Raw genomic sequence first — 19,760 nt, 5'->3', positions numbered from 1 at the left:
TCTCAATCGGAATGTCTTTTAATCAATGTTTTTGCATTCTACGTCGATCTGCATCCAAACATTCTACAGTGACTTTGACTTCGAATTTTTCATATTTTTCCGATGAAAAAATATCTACCATAATGGTAGATATTCATATCTGGACTACTCCTAAGACTATATCTTTGCCAATTTTCATCCGATTCTCAATCGGAATGTCTTTTAATCAATGTTTTGGAATTCTACATCGGGCTGTGTCAAAACCCGATACCGTGATTTGATATCAATATTCTTCATAAATTTATGATGGATTCCTTCTCCAAATGCTGGATAATCATGTGCGGAGGACTACTTCGTGAATATATTTGCCAATTTTCATCCAATTTTTGATTTGGATTAAGTTCTTACCATAACATTTCTGTTTTAATGTGTTCCAGATCGATCTTCATCAAACCGTGACTTGATATCGATGTTTGTTAAATTATGATTAATTACAGGATGTAGATTATCTTTTATATAATAAAGATCTATACAGTGATGAAATCACAAATCAAAGATTATAATTTTTTTAAAAATACTTCGTTGTCAGAAAGATAATACTTATCGATCTGTGATCGTGTAGATAATTGGCAGTACCATTTTTGAATATAAAAACAGCTTGGCAGCCTTCTTGTGTTTGTTTTGATTTTTTTTTAGAAGCTAAGATGGATTTGTTTATCCGAAAGGAATTGGCAATAAATAGCTCCACAGGCATGGAGGATGTGGCTCCACACTGCATGAAACTTCTGACCTGGCTGCGATCCTGTCAGGAGGAGATGCGGTCACAGAACAGACGCCTCAGGCTCACCCAATCACTGATCGAGACTATGCTGAAGGCTTTGGTGTACCTGTTCGAGTGTTTCGAGCGCTTTGGAGAGCCCCTGGCGGATCGGATTGATTCCCATTTGTTTTTTGAAAAATGCTCCACTTCGGCTGGACGGAGGCAATACATTCGAGATCTCTGCTCGGGAATTGTGAACACTCGAAAGGGGGAGTTACAGGCTCCGCTACTTCATTTTATACAGAAACCCCTGTCCGAGATTCAGCCCGATTGGGCAGCCATCCGAGAGTTGGATTGGTCCGAGATTAGGCAATCGGACGCTGTGTCGTTAGCAGACATTGTTCATCCCGATCTGCAGCAGATGCGCCTCCTGGTGAAGCGGATTTGCCGACTGTCTAGTCTGGAGAGCATCCAAACAGCTTTGGAGAGGTCCATGGACCTTGTTGGATTTCCGGTTGGTTCCGTTTTAAGAGTTTCTCATGTAAAAGTATCCATAGGTCTCTTTATCTCCATTCCAGGTATGGTTACATCTTTACCAAGAGCCCCGGGACAGTAGCATACATCCAGATTGTCTGCTGCTAAGCCACATGATCTCTGACACCCTGGCGGAAGGTAAATCCCCCGTCTGCTCTAGTTTCCTGCATCACGTCTACGATTTTGTGGCAAAACCCGCCAACGAGTTACGATTCTATGCCTGCCTGGACCATATCCGATTGGCCGGGTGCTTAATTACATTCCTCACTAGCTATTGGAAGCGATACTTGCCCCATTTCGACCTGGAGGATATGGAAATGACTCCCAATGGCCCTGCCATCGACACAAAATTTCCCATTGACGAAGCCACGTTTTTGACGCATCTGATGCTGGGACCCCAATCTCCATGCCGCCAGAAATACCACCAGCAGCTAGTCACTGCTTTGCCGCCAGCCACCACCCACCAAATGACGCAGTTGCTCAGTAAAGCCGCATTCGTTTATAGTTAAAACAAAACAGTAATTATAATTTAAGCTTCTGGTTTGGGAAGGAACTCAACATTATCGGTGGATAAGGACAGCCGATAAACTTTTTCGCCCTTCTCCTCCAGTATCTCCTCAACGTTGCGCTTCCCGTTGAGATCTGAGAACCACTTCAGGTTGTCGGCTATAAGATGATGCTTGGAGCAGCCGTCACACTTCACAATAACGACCCCTTTTTCGTAGGCCACCTTGGAAATGGTCTTCAAATTGCGCTTGTCGCACACCTTACAGGTGTAGACCAATGTCAACTTGGACTGAAGATCCACCAGCGGAATGCTGCCCTCGGCCGTGTTCTCCGCAGTATCCTAAATGTTGCTCATTTGTATTATTTTTTATAAAAACATGGCTTCTAAAGACTTACCACTTTCGGGGTGGTGTGGATGCTTCTGAACATGCATTTGGAAACAGCTGAGTTTGTTTTGGTAGCTTGGCGCATCAGTTGCGGGAGCCGCAGTTGTGGTACTTGGGTTCTCAATGTCCCTGTGGTTATTGCCCGCCTGGCTAGGCCAGGGAGGATTTTGTACATTTGCTTCAGATTGCTCATTTTGTTAAATTTCTAAAATATTTTAAAATATTACGGAATTCCGGTCATCTGTGTGAAACTCAATTTTGATTAGTGATGTGAACTTTTCTCTCTAGCCAGTGACAGCAATGAAATGTCAAATTCCAAAATACTGATTTGGTCTTTGATTTTTCTGTCATAAAACCCTGAAGTCAAAAGGTTACTAGTTTCCTGCTTTTATTTTTAACAGTTTTAAAGACCTAAAGCATATAAAAATTGTATTATTCTTAAGTGGCAGTCCAGAGTGACTGACCGATAGTTGCACGTGATATATCGGCAGCAGTGCCATCACCATTGTAGGTTCATATTTTCGAATCGCAAGTCGTGGGAAATTGCAGAGCAAAACAAATTACATAAAGCGATCGAAACGGGCGATGGCGACTCGAGTGGTGGCTACAGCGACGGTGCGCGCTGTCAAGGGTCGCAAACTGATCCCGACACGTGCAGCTTTGACCCTGGTAAGCATCACGAAGGAATCTAGTCTGTGGTGAAATCGGCGCGTGTTGATGAAGTAACAGTCCCTTCTGCCCCGATCAGATGTTACTATTGATATTTACCCCCCCGTTGTTTACGTTTCTGTTTTTACATCTTTCCAGACTCCCGCGGCGGTCCAGCGCATCAAGACTCTGCTCCAGGACAAGCCAGATATGGTATGTTAAGCTCCTGTGCTCCTGGGTGGAGCCCGTGTCTCGTGTCTATCTAATCGTAATACTTCTCTCCGGCAGGTTGGCTTGAAAGTGGGTGTGCGGCAACGTGGATGCAATGGATTGTCCTACACACTGGACTATGCCAGCCAGAAAGGTAAGCCAAGCAGTTTTGGTGGCCAAGTATCCGAGAGCTTAGATTTCCCTTTATTTCATTTGCATCCGCCAGCAGATAAGCTGGACGAAGAGGTGGTCCAGGATGGGGTCAAGGTGTTCATCGACAAGAAGGCGCAACTTTCCCTTCTGGGTAAGTCGACATTTTCCTTTTAGACCCCTCGCCGTTATGTAACAAAAACATTCCAGGCACCGAGATGGACTTTGTGGAATCGAAGCTGTCCAGCGAGTTCGTATTCAACAATCCGAACATCAAGGGCACCTGCGGATGCGGCGAATCGTTCAGCATGTAAGCACCGACGACGAAGACGGAGGATGATCCGCCCCGGCTCGCCGGCACCCGCCTCGCAGACCCCTAATGTTAACCAAAATCCAGTTATATATACGTATATGGAGATCAGATCGCGATAGCAGCTTAGTATCTAGTATCTCATTTCTGTTGGCAAGAACCGTGTAAATTGTACTCCAAAAGCGAATTCTAAATATTTAAGTTGTGTTCTGTAGTTAAATTTTAGTTGTACAAAGCTTAGTGCTAGGCACCCATCAACCTGCGACCTAGCCGAGAATATAAATAGACAAGAAACGTTCTAGACAAGAGATACTGTTTTAATAGTTTAAGATACTTAAGATTACATCGCTTTCATATCTTTCATCGCTGATTGATTCCGTGTACGCCGTACTCTTCATAGTCTTCGCGCGTGTAAACAAAGTCATCAAAGTTCGGGCTGGTGGCAATTTCCTTGCCGCCATACCAGGCATATCGCACGGGATCTTCGGGGCAAATCAAGGAAACTTCCAGATCGTCGGGCACCAATGCGCGCAAGTCGCGTTTCAGGCGCGGCAGAAAGCCCGGAAACTGTGCGCTGCCGCCCACAATCAGGATGTTAAGTAACAGATCTCGATGCGCTTCCCAAGGACATGCCTTCAAGCAATCCGCCACCGCCTCCGGAATGCCCACCTGAGGGACGCCTATGTCTGAGGGATTGAAGAGGAGTTCCGGTACAGTGAAGCGCTCATTGCACAGGGGAACCATCTGCTGCTGCTCCTCGTCGTCGCGGGGCTTTCCCGGTATCCGCACGTATCCCCTCTTAACGGTGGTAAAGTCCGGAAGCACATAATCGAGGGACACCTCACGCCTCTTTTCCTCGCTCGTGTGCACACGCATTGCCTCTTTAAAGTCCTCGGCCACAAAGCATACATCCTCCTTGATTTGGTTCACAACATGGCTTTCGTCCATAACGTTCAGATGTCGGTAGGAAATCAGCTCCTGGAAAGAGAAGAAAATTAGTAATGGCATCATATTAGAGAACCCTACATACTTTGAGGTGATTTGTCAGAGCCTTGCCACCCATATCGATGCGTCGGATGCCTTCAAGGACTCGCCGGCCCAGGACGAAGGGAACGATGTGCGTGAAACTGTAGCCGACATCAATAATGATGCAGTTGAGGGACTGCATTGTAGTGCGATCTTCGCTGTCTGCCACGTAGTTGAAGGCGGCCAGATCGGCGGATGTAGTCTTGTACATTCCAGACACCCGGTACTCTTCAAAAAGCATCTCTAGCATCGCCTCCTGGACGCCCTGGAAGTTCATCTGCGGCTCCGTGATCACAATTTGACGGTTTTCCAGGGTACAACCGACGCCTTCCTTGCTGAATATATAGTCCCAAACGGTCTTCTGTGTGTCCCAGTTGAGAAGGTATCCGCGTTGAAAGGCCAGGATGTAAAACAGTGCAGATGTGTCCCGGCATTCGTCGATTTGGTTGCCGACAAACGCCCGCCTTCGCTCGCTCTTCGCCTTCATTATACAGTTTGGCACCACCTGAGGCTCATCCTGGTTGGCTAGACCCACCTTGGCGGTGTGTGCCCCGTTGTCTAGCACCATCACTGCGTTGGCCATTATATCTTGAATTCTATTGCATTTTCCGGGTAAACAAAATCTTGAAGATTTCTTTTAGGGATGGAAGTTCTCTGTTAGAGACGGTAAAGTATGAGAAATATCGATAGACTTATCGAGGGACTCTAAGACATGGTTTAAATTTGTTTTCCCGCCACTTTTAACAAATCGTAACGTTTTTTTAAAAATCATTAAAAGCTTTAAACAATTATTAATCACTTTGATTGTAAAACAATAAATATAAAAGAAGAAAAAAGTAATGAAAATACAATAATGTTGTTTTTTTACCAATAAGAAAATAAAACCCTTAAGAAAAAACAACTTTTCTGTAGCATATTTTTTAGGGCAAGAAGATTAAAGTTCCACTTCCAGGCTGAGCAACAAAAATATTTACAAATATATATAAATAAATATATAGTGTGTGGGAGCAGCAAGCAAAAACTATCTGATTGATGAATGCTTTTAGTCCATCCGATCGATAGATAATTGATTGCAATTGTTTAAGGCAAACAAATCGCTTAATGCTTCCGCATTCGACAAAATCAAATCAATATTCAGCCATAAAAAAACGAGGAACTGTTGAAGAACCTTTCACCTCACCGTTTGCGATGATCTATTCAATTAGGCAGAACAAATCCGTAAAAATCGAAATCGTTGATAGTTAATTAATCCCATGACGCAACTGCATAATAAAATAAACAATTTACCATGATTAGCATTTTGAAACGGCTGATACTCTATAAAAATAGTGTGGAAAAGATATGCACAGGTTGGATTTTATGCTCTAATGGATTAAAAAATCTTAAAACTACAAGGAAACAATATTTTGTGGCTAATTCTTGTAGGGTCAACGATTTTTAAATAAAACTATAATCAACCCACAATTCTCCCACGTCACACGGTTTTTGTTTTTTTTAATTCTTTTTAAAGGAACCAGTATTAGGTTTTGGTTCTTCTCACTGTTTTTGTTTTTATTTTTATCAATTTAGAGTTGATTTAATTTATGAACTCGACTAGGAAAGACATTTATAGCAATTTATCTGGATTTGGAAGATTAATTGGCAACCGCGGAGCTGTCAATTTTTAAATTGTTGCGCCTAAGTAAGCGGAAATGTCTATGGAAATAGAAATAGATCCATGACTTGGGTATCATGATGCTCACCACTCTGTCTGTGGGTATAGCGATGGGTGATGCTACCCAACAAAGGCACCCACTCAGAAATGGAGAAGGGGAACTGGATTTTGGCCATCTATCTAATGAAAGTCAGTGGTCGTTAATGGTCAAACGTGTTTTCTTCTCTATGGGCTTGTGTATATTATAGCCTGACACCTAAAGAACACTGAATAAGGAAAGTCTATGGAGGATTATCATTATTATTAATATTCTATGAAAAATATAAAAAATATAAGATTCATTTTTCCTAAGGTCCTTCACAAACTTCAACCATTTGGTAAAGCGATCACTAATATTTCTGCTTAATTGATAGAAACATAATATTTATTGTTGTGTTAATCATAAATGCTAACTTTTTGCATTCACTGTGATCTAACCTCCTCTTCTCGGAAGAATCCCCCCCTCGAACCGCACCCTCTCCTCATCGGGAGCCCCTGGAAACGCACCTAATTTGCGAGTGCGATTCTCGTGCAGGTGCAAATTATGATGAGACCCAAAAACAACCAATAAAGGCAACAAAAACAATAATAATTTATGGACAAAAAAATAAAGAGGCGACTAAGCTAAATAAGCTAAAGATTCTGACAAAGGAGGGGAAGAACGAGAAGAAGGGGGATAAAGAATCAAGCTTCAAGAAGAAGCAGACGAAGCAGCCGCAGGGACTGTTACCGTGGGCCATTAAATATTAAATGAGACATGTGTAAGGCAAAAACAGAAATACAAAAATAATAAATAAGAGACAAAAAGTCGCGACGCTAAAAATCGGTAGATAAAAATCGGTTGATTAAGCAATAACAACAATAAACAACAATCGACTAAAAAGCTGCGCATGCGCCGCACGCGTCACCCACACAGCTACACCGCATGCGATCGCACGTACACTCGTACGTATACGTAATATTGGCGAATGTGTGTCTAACTGTACCACAGAGAGCGGCATCGTTTATAATTAGCTGTCATGACAGTCGCGCACGCGCTTCGGCTCTCACGTCTCGCCTCATCCCACTCGCACCTGGTATCAGGGCCCCAGCTTGATTACATTTCGATCTCGCTCATACATTTTTTTTTAAATTAAATTGAGATGCTGGGATGGTTTAAGCTTTTCTTTAATTCTTTATTTAATATAAATATTATTTATTATATTTTCTTTTATTTACAAAACTTTTAAGATATTTTTTTAAGATGGAACATTATTTTTGAAAAATAAAAGCTCCAAACTTGTGACATCTCTGATGAGATAATATATCGGTATGTGTGACCGTATCTTCATCTGTGTGCGTTCCTTGGAGTCGCGCTGTCTGCGCTGTAAGCGTTTGGAAGTAGAGCAAGTGTTTTGAATCGAATTTTCTCACTCCACGGGGTGTCTATTGTGGCGGAAAAAAGCCCATATAACGGCATTATGCCAACAATATAAAGATCCGATTATTTCTGCCAATAAAAAATATATGCAAATTATTATTTTTTTTTTTTTTGGGGAGGATAGAACCCGGGGCACTCTCTCTCTAGAGCTGATTTATGCGAATCTGGGAAGTCGAATGATTGATTTGTCTTTCAAGTTAATTGAAAGCTTGGGCAGTCGGTGGATCATTAAGCAATTTAAGAACTTGTTGATTTTGAGTTTGAGGCAATAAATGATTGATTTGAAAAATAAACAAAACAATCGAAGCGATGCAATCGAAACAGGATGAGCTTAGAATGGATAATATTATTGCGATATAAAAGTTTATGTTTCTATTAGTGTAGTACGTACTATAAACAGGTTTTCTTATTAAAAGAGTTAAAATATCATAGTGACCTCCTGACATGATGATTGACATAGTTCCCAATCAAAATTTGTGCCCTTGAGGGGGGTTTAGAGTGGACCAGTGCCACCCAAAACTGTTTTTCCAACTTCAAAATTAATTATTCTTAATTTTTCGAGTTTTTTTTGGGGTTTTTTCTAAGCTATTTTTAGACAAGTGTGCGCACAAAATGCTAACAAGCCAAAAAAAACTGAAAAATCGTCTTAAAAAACTGGATTTTTCGGTTTCGCTTCGTTGACCGGATCCGTGCGTTGCGGAAAACTCAAATAAATTATTAAATAAACAAGTCATAAAGTCGTACTACGATTACGAACTATTAATTGGACGGTCCAACAAAGAATAAAGTTTCTTTTCGGCTTTCAGTGTTTTATTGAAGTCTTCGGATATCGATTCGAAAAGATTTATGATCCCAATAAAATTCTAATGGAATTAGTGAGGCAGAGTTAATTGAATGACGATGGCCTCAAATGGTGACACTTTTATGCGTTATATCGGTTCTCGGATTCTGGATATCGATTCTGCACTTGTTGTCACGCCCTGTCTAGATCTTTCGTATTCGATCTAGTATAAATTAACCAAAAATACAGCCAGTTTCGCGACTGTAAGGCCTATAATACAATGCCTTTAAGAGCACTTAATGCACAAAAAGTATAAAAAAGCAAACAATGAGGCTTTTAAGCCAAAAATAAAATGAAGAAAAAAAATCATGTCAAATTAAATTTCGAACAAAACACCTATTTAAGTTTATGGTTAAACAAGTTTCAAAAACGGGTATCGCAAAGAGTTTTAGAACACGATTTAAATATATTATTAAATTAAATTAAATCTAAATTAGTATTCCTGAAAAAAAAGCGAACCAGAGACCCATAAATTTCATAAATTATTAATGCAGAATCCACTTTCCAACGCACTTCTGACGCACTTGAATAATCTCTGTTTCAATATAATTTATATACCGCACTGTCTCTCTGATATCTGTCTATATTGAAAGGAACTTAATACTCCCCTAAATCGAACATAAGAAAAAAAAAACTGGTCTTAATTATACAAATTCGCCAGAAACTACAAAAAAGTCAGACAGACGGACAGATAACTTTACGTTTTGGGGTAAAAGCAAAACGTGTTTAGCTTTCTATTTAAACTATGCAAATTCGCATTGATTATTTATTTCTATGGCTGACAAAAAAATAAATCCCCTTACCCTCCACCCTTGCCTAAAAAAAAATTAAGACAAAAAAAAAACAGGTGAAAAAAATAAAATAAACTGTAGAAAACAGCCATAAAAAGGAGCGTTTCTTATTTTTATATATATATATTTTTTTTTTTTTTTGGTAGGAATATGCATAACCGGTCAAAGACCACAGAGAACCTGATCGCAACTCGATTTAGTTGGTTTTGGATGGGCTGTGTGTGATTTTTTTTTTTATTCTTTAGGTTCTAGAGAGCTAGAATTTTAGAATCAATATTTGGTCACTGTAGCCGGGCCAGCGTACGACGAGTCGAGTGTGTATTTCCTTAAGTTGGCCATAAAATATGATTTAGCCAGATATTATTTATGGCCAGCAACTGGATCTTAACTGATTCAGAACGTGCAGCCATAACTGATTTTTAATATTCCATTCAGATTCAATCACGTATCACACTATGGGGATGTTCTATCGAAGAACCCGATCTACCCATATCGAAATCAAGAAATCGAGGGGCGTTGTCATCCATCCACCTACAAGTATTCATTTAAATAATGATACCGATACATGATATGATATAATTCCGGGAGGGGGCCAGTGGGTGGCATGTGCCCCGATGCAAATCAGTTTATGGATTAACGGACACAACATTATGAACAAGTTTTTAAATTTCCAAAAAAAAAAATATAAGAATATATGCATAGGTTTTGTGTATGTCCACATATAGATCGGGACTAAAGTGTGAATGGGGGGTGATCCAGATTTATGGCCGAGATGTATGTATAAGGATGGGCCCATAAAGTGATCTGCATATGAATCAATTAATAGATGCACTGAAAGATATTGTCTTAATTTAGCTAATAACCGGCACAAATTAAGCATAAAGACTTGGAAGTTATGATACAGCTCGTTCACAATATTTATAAGAATTAATCAGAAGTTAGATCATAAGAAGTTTCAAATGGAATACTGAGAGAAAAAGGTTTTAGTGAAAGTATAAGCTTTACTTTATAATATTAATTAGTTGAATTATCATTTATTTAACATATTTGGTATATTTTTTAGTAAAAATTCATTCAAGCTGGAACATCTAATAGAATCGACCTTAAAACATCAATGGAATATTCTCAAGACCCACTGACAAACTTCCGCTAATATCGATCAAGGAATTGTTGAAAGAACCTTATTTTTTTTTGGTCAAAACTTTTAGAGGAAGTCTGGTGGCTACTGAAGACCCCCCATTGCCTTAAATCATCATCTTTAATCAAAGTCCCATTTAATGATTCGTTCATCGTCATGCTAGTCAAATTTAGGGCCTGATTTCATAAAGTCGATACGTTTTCCTGATCAATCTCACATTTTACATAATTTTTACATCATTAATCCCGGCTTCAAACTCAAGGGCAAGAAAAAAAAAGAGAATATTTAGAAAAAAAATAAAAGAAGGGGAATAGAACTGAATGTTTTTGTTTCTTGGAAATCTCGTTTCTGTCTCCTTATAATTGCTAATTTATTTATTTATTTTATACTCTTTTTTATTTTTTGTTCAGCTCTTTCTTTATTGTTTTGGTTAAGCGTTGACGGGGAAAAATAAACAGAGAAACGAATTAATACGAGTTTTAAGGTTTTTAAATGCTCTTAAATTATAATAAACATTTTATTAAGCTTATTTGATATTGGTTTTGTAAGAATTAAGAGTTTTCTAAAGGAATTAAAGGGCCTTTTTGTAGAATTCATATAAATAATGGCCAAAAAGTCTAGAAATGAGATTAAATATTAATGAAGTTCCTAGGATCCTCCTAGGCTACTATACCACTAAAAAAATCCTTTAAAAACTTCATTATATGTTAAACTTCTTACTGCTTTTAATGATATTTTTTTAAGCCTTTTTTAAAAGCTAAAATACCCTTTTAATAACTCCAATTCGCATCTTGAATTCGGCAAAATTTCAAAGCGGCCTGCGTAACAAGTTGTTCCATCTGTTAATTTGCCAAAGAAATCAACGATGTATATATATAGAGTTATATATATGCAGATATATAGATACAGATATATATAATAGTAATAAAATTCAGAGACAAGACACGGGCAAATGAAACACTTTCTTTTCGCTATGCAAATGGCAAAATTCAAGCTAAGAGAATGAATATTGATGCGGCAGCTGAAAAGGCTTTTACCTGGAATCACATCGATGATAATTAATTTAATTCGATTTGCTTTAATTCTATTAAAAAAAATAACGAAGATGACTCAGTTAAGAGCCACTCCTTCTCCGCAAAGTGAGACATCAAAGTCAGGGCGTGTATGCATCAAGTCTGCATAAAAAATCGGTATCTGAATCTGAATCCGAGCCAAAAATCGGATTTCAGTTAGTTTTCCAAGGCTGTCTTGGACAAGCTGTTGAAGCGTTTCCATTAGGTCGAGTTTTTAGAGTCTTCTGAGTCTTCTGAGAGCTGAAGACCAGAAGAAGAATCATCATCTGTGGCGATGAAAAATGAATGCCGTGCGGCATTCGTTTAAGTTATTAAGCATAAAACTTAAATTAGAGGCACCATTAGCGATTATCATTAGAGCTCCGTGTCCGGTCCGGTTTGATTTCAATCTTATCTTTTTTCCCCCATTTTTATTCTATTTTTTTATTTAGCTTTATTTATTTACCTTTTTTTTGTTGGGAAAGTAATATTTCTTGATTTTTGGTCGTACTTTTACTGGATATATTAAAAAATCCAGTATCATAATTTTGTTGATTTTCTCCTTGAGAAAGCCATAAAGTTTTGATAAGGAAGTTACTAAAAATAAGTTTTGTTTATTTTTTTAGCATTTCGGGTTTAAAATAAGTCTGTTGTTTATTTTTAAGATTAGCATTAAAGTTCTCTTGAAGATATGTTTCAGTTTAAAATAATAAGTATTTAATTTAAATTAAGTTACGATTGTGAAGGCCAATAAAAAAAAAACCTTAAGCCAAACGTTTACAAATAAATCATTATTTTTAAATAGAGCCATTAGGGTGACCCCTAATAAGTATGCTAATGAGGAAAATACAAAACGATGAAAAGCTACCGAAAAATCCCATCAACTCCGATGACCCTGTACGATCTTCAAATCCCCAACAGACACTGATCCGCCAGTTCAAAAAAATAGAAAAAATAAATATATGAAATAAAGAATTGAGAAGAACCAAAAAAAAGAATTGATAAATTCGATAAGACCAAATCGAAACGGAACGACTAATTAAACGAAGGCTGAACGAGACCTGATGCATTAACATATGCGACTATGAGTTTTATGCTATATGTTATATGGATATGTGCTATGAGAGATCTACCACTTCAGCGCTTATCAAAAGTATCGCCATCAATGTCTTTGCCATCCACAAGATTGGTTTCATTCAGCAGAATGTATCTTACGGATTCAATCCACAAACTGGTCGCCCAAAAACGTTAATCGTCCATCTAACGCATATTTTATCAACCGCTAGTTAGTATATATTTCTTTTCCTAACATATATATATATATATATATATATATATATTCCATGCTTTATAAAAAATTAACACCGATTTAAATTTACGCACATGCACACATACAGCAAAAAAAAAATGGAAAAAAAAAACTCAAGAAAAAATGACAAAAAAAAAAACCGTCATTAAACGTGTATGCTAATTTGATGATGGCGGTTTTCTAATTTTGTTGCCCAGAAACCAGATTTCTATGCTGCGATCAGTCTCCGTCAGCAACAAAAGTCGAAAAAGCCGCATTCGAGAATCGAATCGAGAAAAAAAGTATCAATCCACCGAACCACCCAGTCTATCTTAAAAATCCCTCCCTACCTCCCAGAAATCCAAAGGCCCTAAACTGTTACATCTGCGATGGTTCAGCGGTATTCCGATCTATAGATTGATGATTCTTTGGGCCCCTCTACTGGGCTAATCCCCCACCTCTTCCCACTAGTCTTTCCAATCTTTTTTTTTTTTGGCCGGACAGTTGACAAACTTTGGCTTTTTATTCTCATTCTTTGTTAAGTGGCCAAGTCATACAGTGGGGTTATTTACTATTATTTGGGTATAACTATATGTCTGGGAATATGGAAAGTGGTTTTTAATATTTATTGTTGCGAAAAGTTCAGTTAATATTTTGGATATTGGATATTTCATTGCTACGATTGATATTAAAAAAAGAGACACAGTTTTAGCTTATTAAAATAGGGTTTTTAGTGTAAAACTCTATAAGTTAGATACTTTTAAACTAAAATTCTCTTAAGCTTAACTAATAAAACCTTAAATTTAATACAAGTTTTAAAATAAATGTGCTTTAAACTAGTTCTTGTGAGTCATTATGCAAAAAGTTCTTAATAATAATCAAGAAAGTCATTATTATATGGTTACTTTTGTATATTTTTTTGTAAATATATAGTTTCTTCGAAAGAAACCTCTGCAAGAATACATTTTCACTGTATTAACTACTTGAAATCAATCAGTACATTATGTAATTATTGAAATAAATTTAAGAAATTCTATTTTTATCCAAAAATGTCTAAAATAGTTATCCAAACACCATTTCTCTTTGAAACCATATACCTTTCAGGTATTCGATACCACTGTGCAACGCCGACCGAGACGCTGGCTGAGACTCAGTTCGTTGTCCGGTTCCTAGTTCTGCCGGCGTCGCAGCAGCAGAGCCGCTTGACTAAGATCATATATAAGGAAACAAGAAGTCGCATCGTTTGTATTTATTTGCTAGAATCTTAGAGCATCGGAACAGGCCGATCGAGGAGTCCCCCTTTCAGCAGATACCAATATCCTCGTTTTCGAATTTTTTTTCGCCACCACCACACACCAAAAATCAAAACACAAAAAACAAAAATGAAGAGTTTTGTAAGTGCCTAAAAAATAAATAAAAAAAAACCAATAAACAATAGTATGTATTTTTTTTTGTGAAAGGATCAAAAGTGAAAGTGACGACCGGCTAAAAGAAAAAAAAAGTGTCTAGTAAAGTTTCATATAAATATTTTTTAAAGAAATATATATGCCAAAAGACCAAATATAAAGTCACCTTGACAGAATGAAGATCAGACGTCAAAAGAGACGAATGACAAATATCGAAACGGTTGGAGACCATTATGATTAGTGCCTCGGCCCGAAACCAAATCAAATAAATCAGTAATCACGGCTAAAACGCGTCGCGAGACACGGCGACGACTACGACGACGACCAGAAACGCCAGCGAATCGCGCGCGACTTTGATTAATTGCCCGCTAATGCACACATTTTTTATATTCATACAAAAAAAAAACTAAAGACAATAATCTACAAAAAACATATACGTATATTTAAAATTTGAACCCAATCGAAATTGAAACGTTGAACATTTAAAGCACCCAGCTAGTTGTCAGTGATTTATTCGAAAACGATTTTTTTTTAAACGCTATACAAGTGGAGCATCTATTAATGGCTTTGTCTTTGCCACACTTGTATCTTTTGAATGAATGAATTTTTTTTTCATCTAAGATGTTTAAGATTTATTTTTTATTTTTATTGATTTCTAATTGAAATTCCTTTTTTTTTAGCTGATTCTTTTGGGTTTCGTGGCTCTGGCGGCCGCCGATGTCAAACATCTGACAGATCGCAATCTGGATCTGTTCAAGTACAATCCTAGCGATATCTATACCCTGCCCGAGGACATCGACGACGACAAGCCAGCCGTGCACTTCAGTGGCGATGTCATGAAGGCCAAGACCGAGGAGCTCACCAACTACAACTCCGGCAAGAAGTTCAAGTTGCAGTGAGTTCTTTATTTTCTAGAAAATTTTATATATATGGAATCTATATAATAGATTATAGGATATTTGGATATTTCATATATGTATGAAATAGGAAAATATTACCCGAAAACGACGTAGATTTTTATAGGATAAAAATAGGATTTAGGATATTTAGTTCTTTTTTTAAAAGGTATTTCAAACTTTGAAAGGATTTAGGATGATAGGGGATGGATAGGGATACCTTTTTCTTAGGATAATCTAGACACTAGAGTCTAGAGTTTTTCACATGATAATATTATACCTTTCTTCCACTTAAGATCTTTAATATTTTATTGATCTTCGGTGCTTTATTCAAAGTTCATTTTCTAATCCTTAGATAATTCCTTCGAATAGAAGAGAAATTATAAGGAACCTATGAAAATAAATCTTTATAGCAGAATTTTTTGAAAATATTATTGGAAAGCATTAAAAAGTTAATCTTTGTATAAAATATAAATAGTTCTACAGATCCATAAAGATTTGTTCTTTTTAATCCTTAGAGTAACTTTTGTAACTACTTAGCTTCTTTTATACAATATTATATGGTATATCCTACTATATATTTTATTAAATATATTATCCCTTTTCTTAAACAGACTGAAGACCCAGAACGGCATTGAGGTCAGCAGCGTGGGCAAGCTCAAGGACGACAAGACCTTCGTGGTGAGCGGCTCCTACTCCTTCACTGGCGCCGATGGCAAGCGCTACAAGACCCGCTACACCGCCGATGAGTTCGGTTACCATCCCATCACTGAACTGGATCTGGATATTCCCGAGTGAGTTTTAGCTTCCTAAACAGGACCCAGTGTCCTTGTTTTATTTATTAGAATATTTTTAATAAATAAAACTATTAATTTGTAGGCCCCAGCCCTTGGCCTCTGCTGGACAGCGCCAGACTGTGGACCCCAGCAGCCTGCTGGGCAACAAGAACCGCTTCCAGTTCCTGCAGCAGACCCTCGACTCCGACCAGGGACCCCTGAGGGGCAGCGGCCAGAGCGGTGACGACTACAGCTACCAGCCCCAGCAGGGAGGCGTCAACGGACAGCTGTTCGGTGCTCCCTACGGCGGAGTTGGAGCTGGCTTTGGAGCCGGAGCTGGCGTTGGTGCTGGTGCCGGTGCCGGTGCTGCCAATGATTACTACGGAAGCGGAAATGGCTACAACTACCAGGCCCCAAAGACGCCCCTGGTGACGCCCTCCCGTCAATATCTGCCCGTGGCATAAGTTTGTGACCTGATACCCCCCCCTCCAACTACCTATCCCTTACCCGTCCTCCCCCAAAAAAACCTCCCGATTTCCCAGCTGCAAGTATTTAGTTTTTTTTTTTTTAAGTGCAATTACAACCGGCAAAAATGGAAGAAAAAAAAAAAAACCAACATGGAAGACACAAAAAAAAGAAAAATCACAGAGCTAGCGAAATTTTTTTTTATCATTTTTTAGTGTTATACACGGAGCACAATTTTATATATGATATTATACCTTATATACACGCATATATGTTATGTATCTACACACACACACCCACGCACGCAAAAAAAAAACAAAAACACAAACACACACACACAAAACCCGACAAAAGACACAAACGAATCTATGTATATACACTGAGTGATATTAGTAGTAAATAAAATGGCTAAACTAACGATCAAAAATGGGCCCCACTTGTATTTATTAGCTTTGGGGCTTGTGCAGCACCTATGCCTAACAGCATGCTTTATAGAAGAGCAAGGACTTCTTAGGGATACGTCTATTTTTGTGGGGTTCCCCTTTAAAACGCGGGATTTTCGAATGTGGCTCAGATCCATAGCTATAGCTCAGCCAATTCTCATCCGATTCTTGAGCGGAGTACCTCAAACGATTTGTGGATGAATTCCCCGTCATTCTGCATCAAAATCCTGATACAAAATATTTTTTCAAAATTTTTCATATTTTTGTGGGGGGTCCCCTGCAAAATGCTGGATTTTCATATATGGTCCATGTCCATAGCTATATCTCAGCCAATTCACATCCGATTTTTAAAAGGAACACCTTTAAAGATTTATACAGGAATTCCCCACCACACTGCATTAAAACTTTAGAAAACAAAAAGTTTTTTATAATTTAAAAAAAATTTCTTAATTTAATATGAAAGCCTGGAAGTATACTTCGGTAATTCGATGTTGGTTCTTAGAATTCGCTGCCACTAAGCTTCTATGGCTCTTCCCAGGAGGGACTCTATTCTCTCCCTGGCCTCCACATAGGCGGTCATCACTTCGTCCAGAGTGGTGGCCCTGGCGGTGTCCGTCATCGAGCCGGACTTGGCATCTTCGTCGGAACCACTGGCCTCGGTGGAGCTGTCGCACAAATCCAGTTGTAGCTGCCCGACCGAATTCTCCACGTGGCGCTGCTGCAACTTCTGGACATGGAGCACGAGGTAGCCAGTGCTCCTCATGGCCCTGCCGGGGTCCAAGTTCAAGCGATTGTGGATATCCTTCTCAGCATTCTGGGCATCGAAGTACGAGACAAAGTCAAAGAGCTTCCGACCGCCAATGAAGTAACGATTCAGGGAATCCAACCAGCTGCCCAGTGGCCGGATGCACTGCATCTTGACGGTCTCGCTAGTCAAGGGAGAGATCAAGGAGCAGGAATAATGGGCATAGCCCTCGCAGCGTTCGCGTTGCCAGAAATCAATGGAAACGACCTCAAAGTAGATGTGCATCAGTTCATTGGGTTGGTAGTGCTCCTCGCAGAGAAGGGTCACCTGCCAGCAGTGACCCAGATTGGCCAGCCGAAAGTCACCCGCGTTCCGGCATGTGGCAGTCGATCCTCTCAGGGGATCGTCCGCGCCGGTGCCCATGGACGACTCCCAGAGGGTGTGCTGCGGCGGCTGCACATAGTATCGTACATGGATGTTGGGACGCTCAAAGAACTGGGCCTCCTGCAGCTCCAGGAGCACGCAGATCCGGCGCATCCGCTTGGGCGGCATATCGAAATGGAGCAGGTAACGCAACTCCGTGGCATCCAACCTCTGACGCTGATGGTAGTCCAATAGTTCCAAGGCCGTTCTATCGCCTGGAAGGTCCTCGGCATCCTCGGAATCTGTCTCCGACTCCTCCCCATCCTGCCGGACATTCTCAACCGTTTTCACCAACTGCAAGGGCGTGGCGTTCTCAAAACCATAAGCATACAACTGTCGGCAATCGTTTTCCCTCTCAACGACCACCACATAGTCCAGATCCTGGGCACTCGCACTGAAGTCCGGGTAGACATAGAGCAGGCCCTGGACAGGATCGTACCGTAGGGTGACAAGTAGGGTCTTCTGCTGCAAATCGGCGTACACATACATCAGTTGATGGCCCTTGCTCTTGATATCGTGGGCCTCCCGGGGCAGCATGTCCTCGGAATCACCATCCACCAGGGTGTAAACCAGGCAGGTCCTAGCCGCAAAATGCGGGTCATCCGCCAGCGAAACCTCCGACGTGCTGGCCGACGACAATCCATTACTGACGAGCATTGTGGTGAGGGCGGTCACCCCAGGACGAGGTCTCAGCGGTCGTGTTTTCCGCGGCTTGCGACGCACTCGCATTCGCTCCAGATCCTGTTCTCTTTCCTGGATACGCTCTCGTTGCTGCTCCAGTTTCTGGAGATGCAGCTGCTGCAGATTCTGTATCTCCAGGGCCCAGTTATGATAGCGCTTCTGGGCTTTGGAGGCACATGCACCCAGATCGGCAAGCTGGCGCTGAAGTTCCGGGTGACTGAAGTATTTCTGCTGCCAGGATATGCAAATGGAGGCCATGGCTCCATTGCACAGTTCTCGGTTTCTTTCGTAGAACATATCGGCGCTATTCTCGGGGAAAGAAGTCCTCTGCGGATCCTGGTAGACGGCCTCTTGCGATTCATGGGATCCGTCCTTGTGAGACTCCGGCGCTTCGATGGCTGGAAGCTTCTTCGCCACTTCCTTCTTCTCCTCCGCCTCATCCTCCTTCTCTTGCTTCTTCAGATTTTCCTCCGCCCGCACTTCAGGCGGCGCCTCTATAGCTCTGGGGGATCTGGGACTCTTGCGCCGTCGTACCATGGCGGTGACGGGGTGGCTGGCACTGCCACCTCCACTGGGAAAGCTATAGTAACAGCCATAATACCCAATGCGATTCCGTCCACTGCCATACACATCATCGTCCTGCGGTATATGAATGAGGCAGTCTGACCAGCGGTCCTCGTCTGTTTCCGGCTGTTCGCCCGTACCTTGGGCTCCGTTGTACTCCAATTTCGGCACCGGCAGCCATTCGCTGATGTGTCGCAGCTTCAGAAGCAATTGGAAGTCTGCAATGTTGCCACTCACACGATATACTCCAGTGCGTTTCATGTCCTTGCCCTTGTGCATCATTTTTAATACGTTATTAATTGACTTTTAATATCTCAAGGCCTGCTTGATTTAAAAATACATATCCTTGTTTTGTTTACTATTTATAGTTTCTTTCATTTCGTTATTTGAAAAACCGTTACCATGGCAACGCCAAACTAGTGGTGGTAGTTACAGTCATTCGTCTGGTAAGCACCAATACGAGCTTTCGATAGTTGATATCGATTGTTTCAATCAAGCTCTTACCGAATATGGCAACTCTAATCAATAGGCGCCAGCAGTTTAAGTTCATTTCTTTTAAATATTTTGTTATAAATTAAATGTAAATACTAATTTAAAATTTTATTTGTCCTTAAAACAGCTGACTTTG

The 19,760-nt window shown here is 40.0% G+C and overlaps 7 protein-coding genes across 8 annotated transcripts in view; 3 read left to right on the top strand and 4 right to left on the bottom strand.

Annotated features, from left to right (window-relative positions):
• The first annotated feature begins 650 nt into the window (after positions 1–650).
• Positions 651–1,782, top strand: LOC108120101 (uncharacterized). Its single transcript, XM_017233605.3, has 2 exons — positions 651–1,253; positions 1,318–1,782. The coding sequence occupies exons 1-2, from the start codon at positions 684–686 to the stop codon at positions 1,780–1,782; spliced, it is 1,035 nt and encodes a 344-aa protein (XP_017089094.2). The 5' UTR covers positions 651–683.
• On the bottom strand, positions 1,750–2,457 carry LOC108120102 (uncharacterized). Its single transcript, XM_017233606.3, has 2 exons — positions 2,177–2,457; positions 1,750–2,120 (listed from the first exon to the last, which is right to left on the bottom strand). The coding sequence occupies exons 1-2, from the start codon at positions 2,357–2,359 to the stop codon at positions 1,803–1,805; spliced, it is 501 nt and encodes a 166-aa protein (XP_017089095.1). The 5' UTR covers positions 2,360–2,457; the 3' UTR covers positions 1,750–1,802.
• A 176-nt stretch (positions 2,458–2,633) lies between these two features.
• On the top strand, positions 2,634–3,790 carry MagR (Iron-sulfur cluster assembly 1 homolog MagR). Of its 2 annotated transcripts, none has more exons than XM_017233608.3 (5): positions 2,634–2,835; positions 2,974–3,027; positions 3,103–3,178; positions 3,254–3,328; positions 3,385–3,790. In XM_017233608.3, exons 1-5 carry the CDS (start codon positions 2,752–2,754, stop codon positions 3,486–3,488), a joined length of 393 nt encoding a protein of 130 aa, XP_017089097.1. In that variant the 5' UTR covers positions 2,634–2,751; the 3' UTR covers positions 3,489–3,790. The 2 variants fall into 2 exon arrangements, with proteins under 2 accessions (XP_017089097.1, XP_017089096.1); XM_017233607.3 differs by having other exon boundaries at positions 2,636–2,835; positions 3,251–3,328.
• Arp6 (Actin-related protein 6) lies at positions 3,781–5,161 on the bottom strand. Its single transcript, XM_017233604.3, has 2 exons — positions 4,515–5,161; positions 3,781–4,462 (listed from the first exon to the last, which is right to left on the bottom strand). Exons 1-2 carry the CDS (start codon positions 5,091–5,093, stop codon positions 3,845–3,847), a joined length of 1,197 nt encoding a protein of 398 aa, XP_017089093.1. The 5' UTR covers positions 5,094–5,161; the 3' UTR covers positions 3,781–3,844.
• A 6,309-nt stretch (positions 5,162–11,470) lies between these two features.
• LOC108120146 (box C/D snoRNA protein 1) overlaps positions 11,471–19,760 on the bottom strand; it is a 142,159-nt gene continuing 133,869 nt past the window's right edge. Inside the window, exon 3 of the mRNA XM_017233673.3 lies at positions 11,471–11,482. The gene's annotated coding sequence lies outside the window, so the exon portion shown is untranslated. The remainder of the gene's footprint in view (positions 11,483–19,760) is intronic.
• Positions 13,991–16,703, top strand: Cpr11A (Cuticular protein 11A). The gene is made up of 4 exons (XM_017254370.3): positions 13,991–14,127; positions 14,820–15,034; positions 15,650–15,829; positions 15,915–16,703. The coding sequence occupies exons 1-4, from the start codon at positions 14,116–14,118 to the stop codon at positions 16,273–16,275; spliced, it is 768 nt and encodes a 255-aa protein (XP_017109859.2). The 5' UTR covers positions 13,991–14,115; the 3' UTR covers positions 16,276–16,703.
• Positions 17,190–19,492, bottom strand: Mks1 (Meckel syndrome, type 1). The gene has a single exon (XM_017254369.3). It carries the CDS (start codon positions 19,412–19,414, stop codon positions 17,234–17,236), a length of 2,181 nt encoding a protein of 726 aa, XP_017109858.2. The 5' UTR covers positions 19,415–19,492; the 3' UTR covers positions 17,190–17,233.

This window comes from Drosophila bipectinata, chromosome XL, assembly GCF_030179905.1.
Source record: "Drosophila bipectinata strain 14024-0381.07 chromosome XL, DbipHiC1v2, whole genome shotgun sequence".
NCBI lineage: Eukaryota > Metazoa > Arthropoda > Insecta > Diptera > Drosophilidae > Drosophila > Drosophila bipectinata.
The sequence above is the reverse complement of the archived record's forward strand: the minus strand, read 5'-3'. Positions and strand labels throughout refer to the sequence as shown.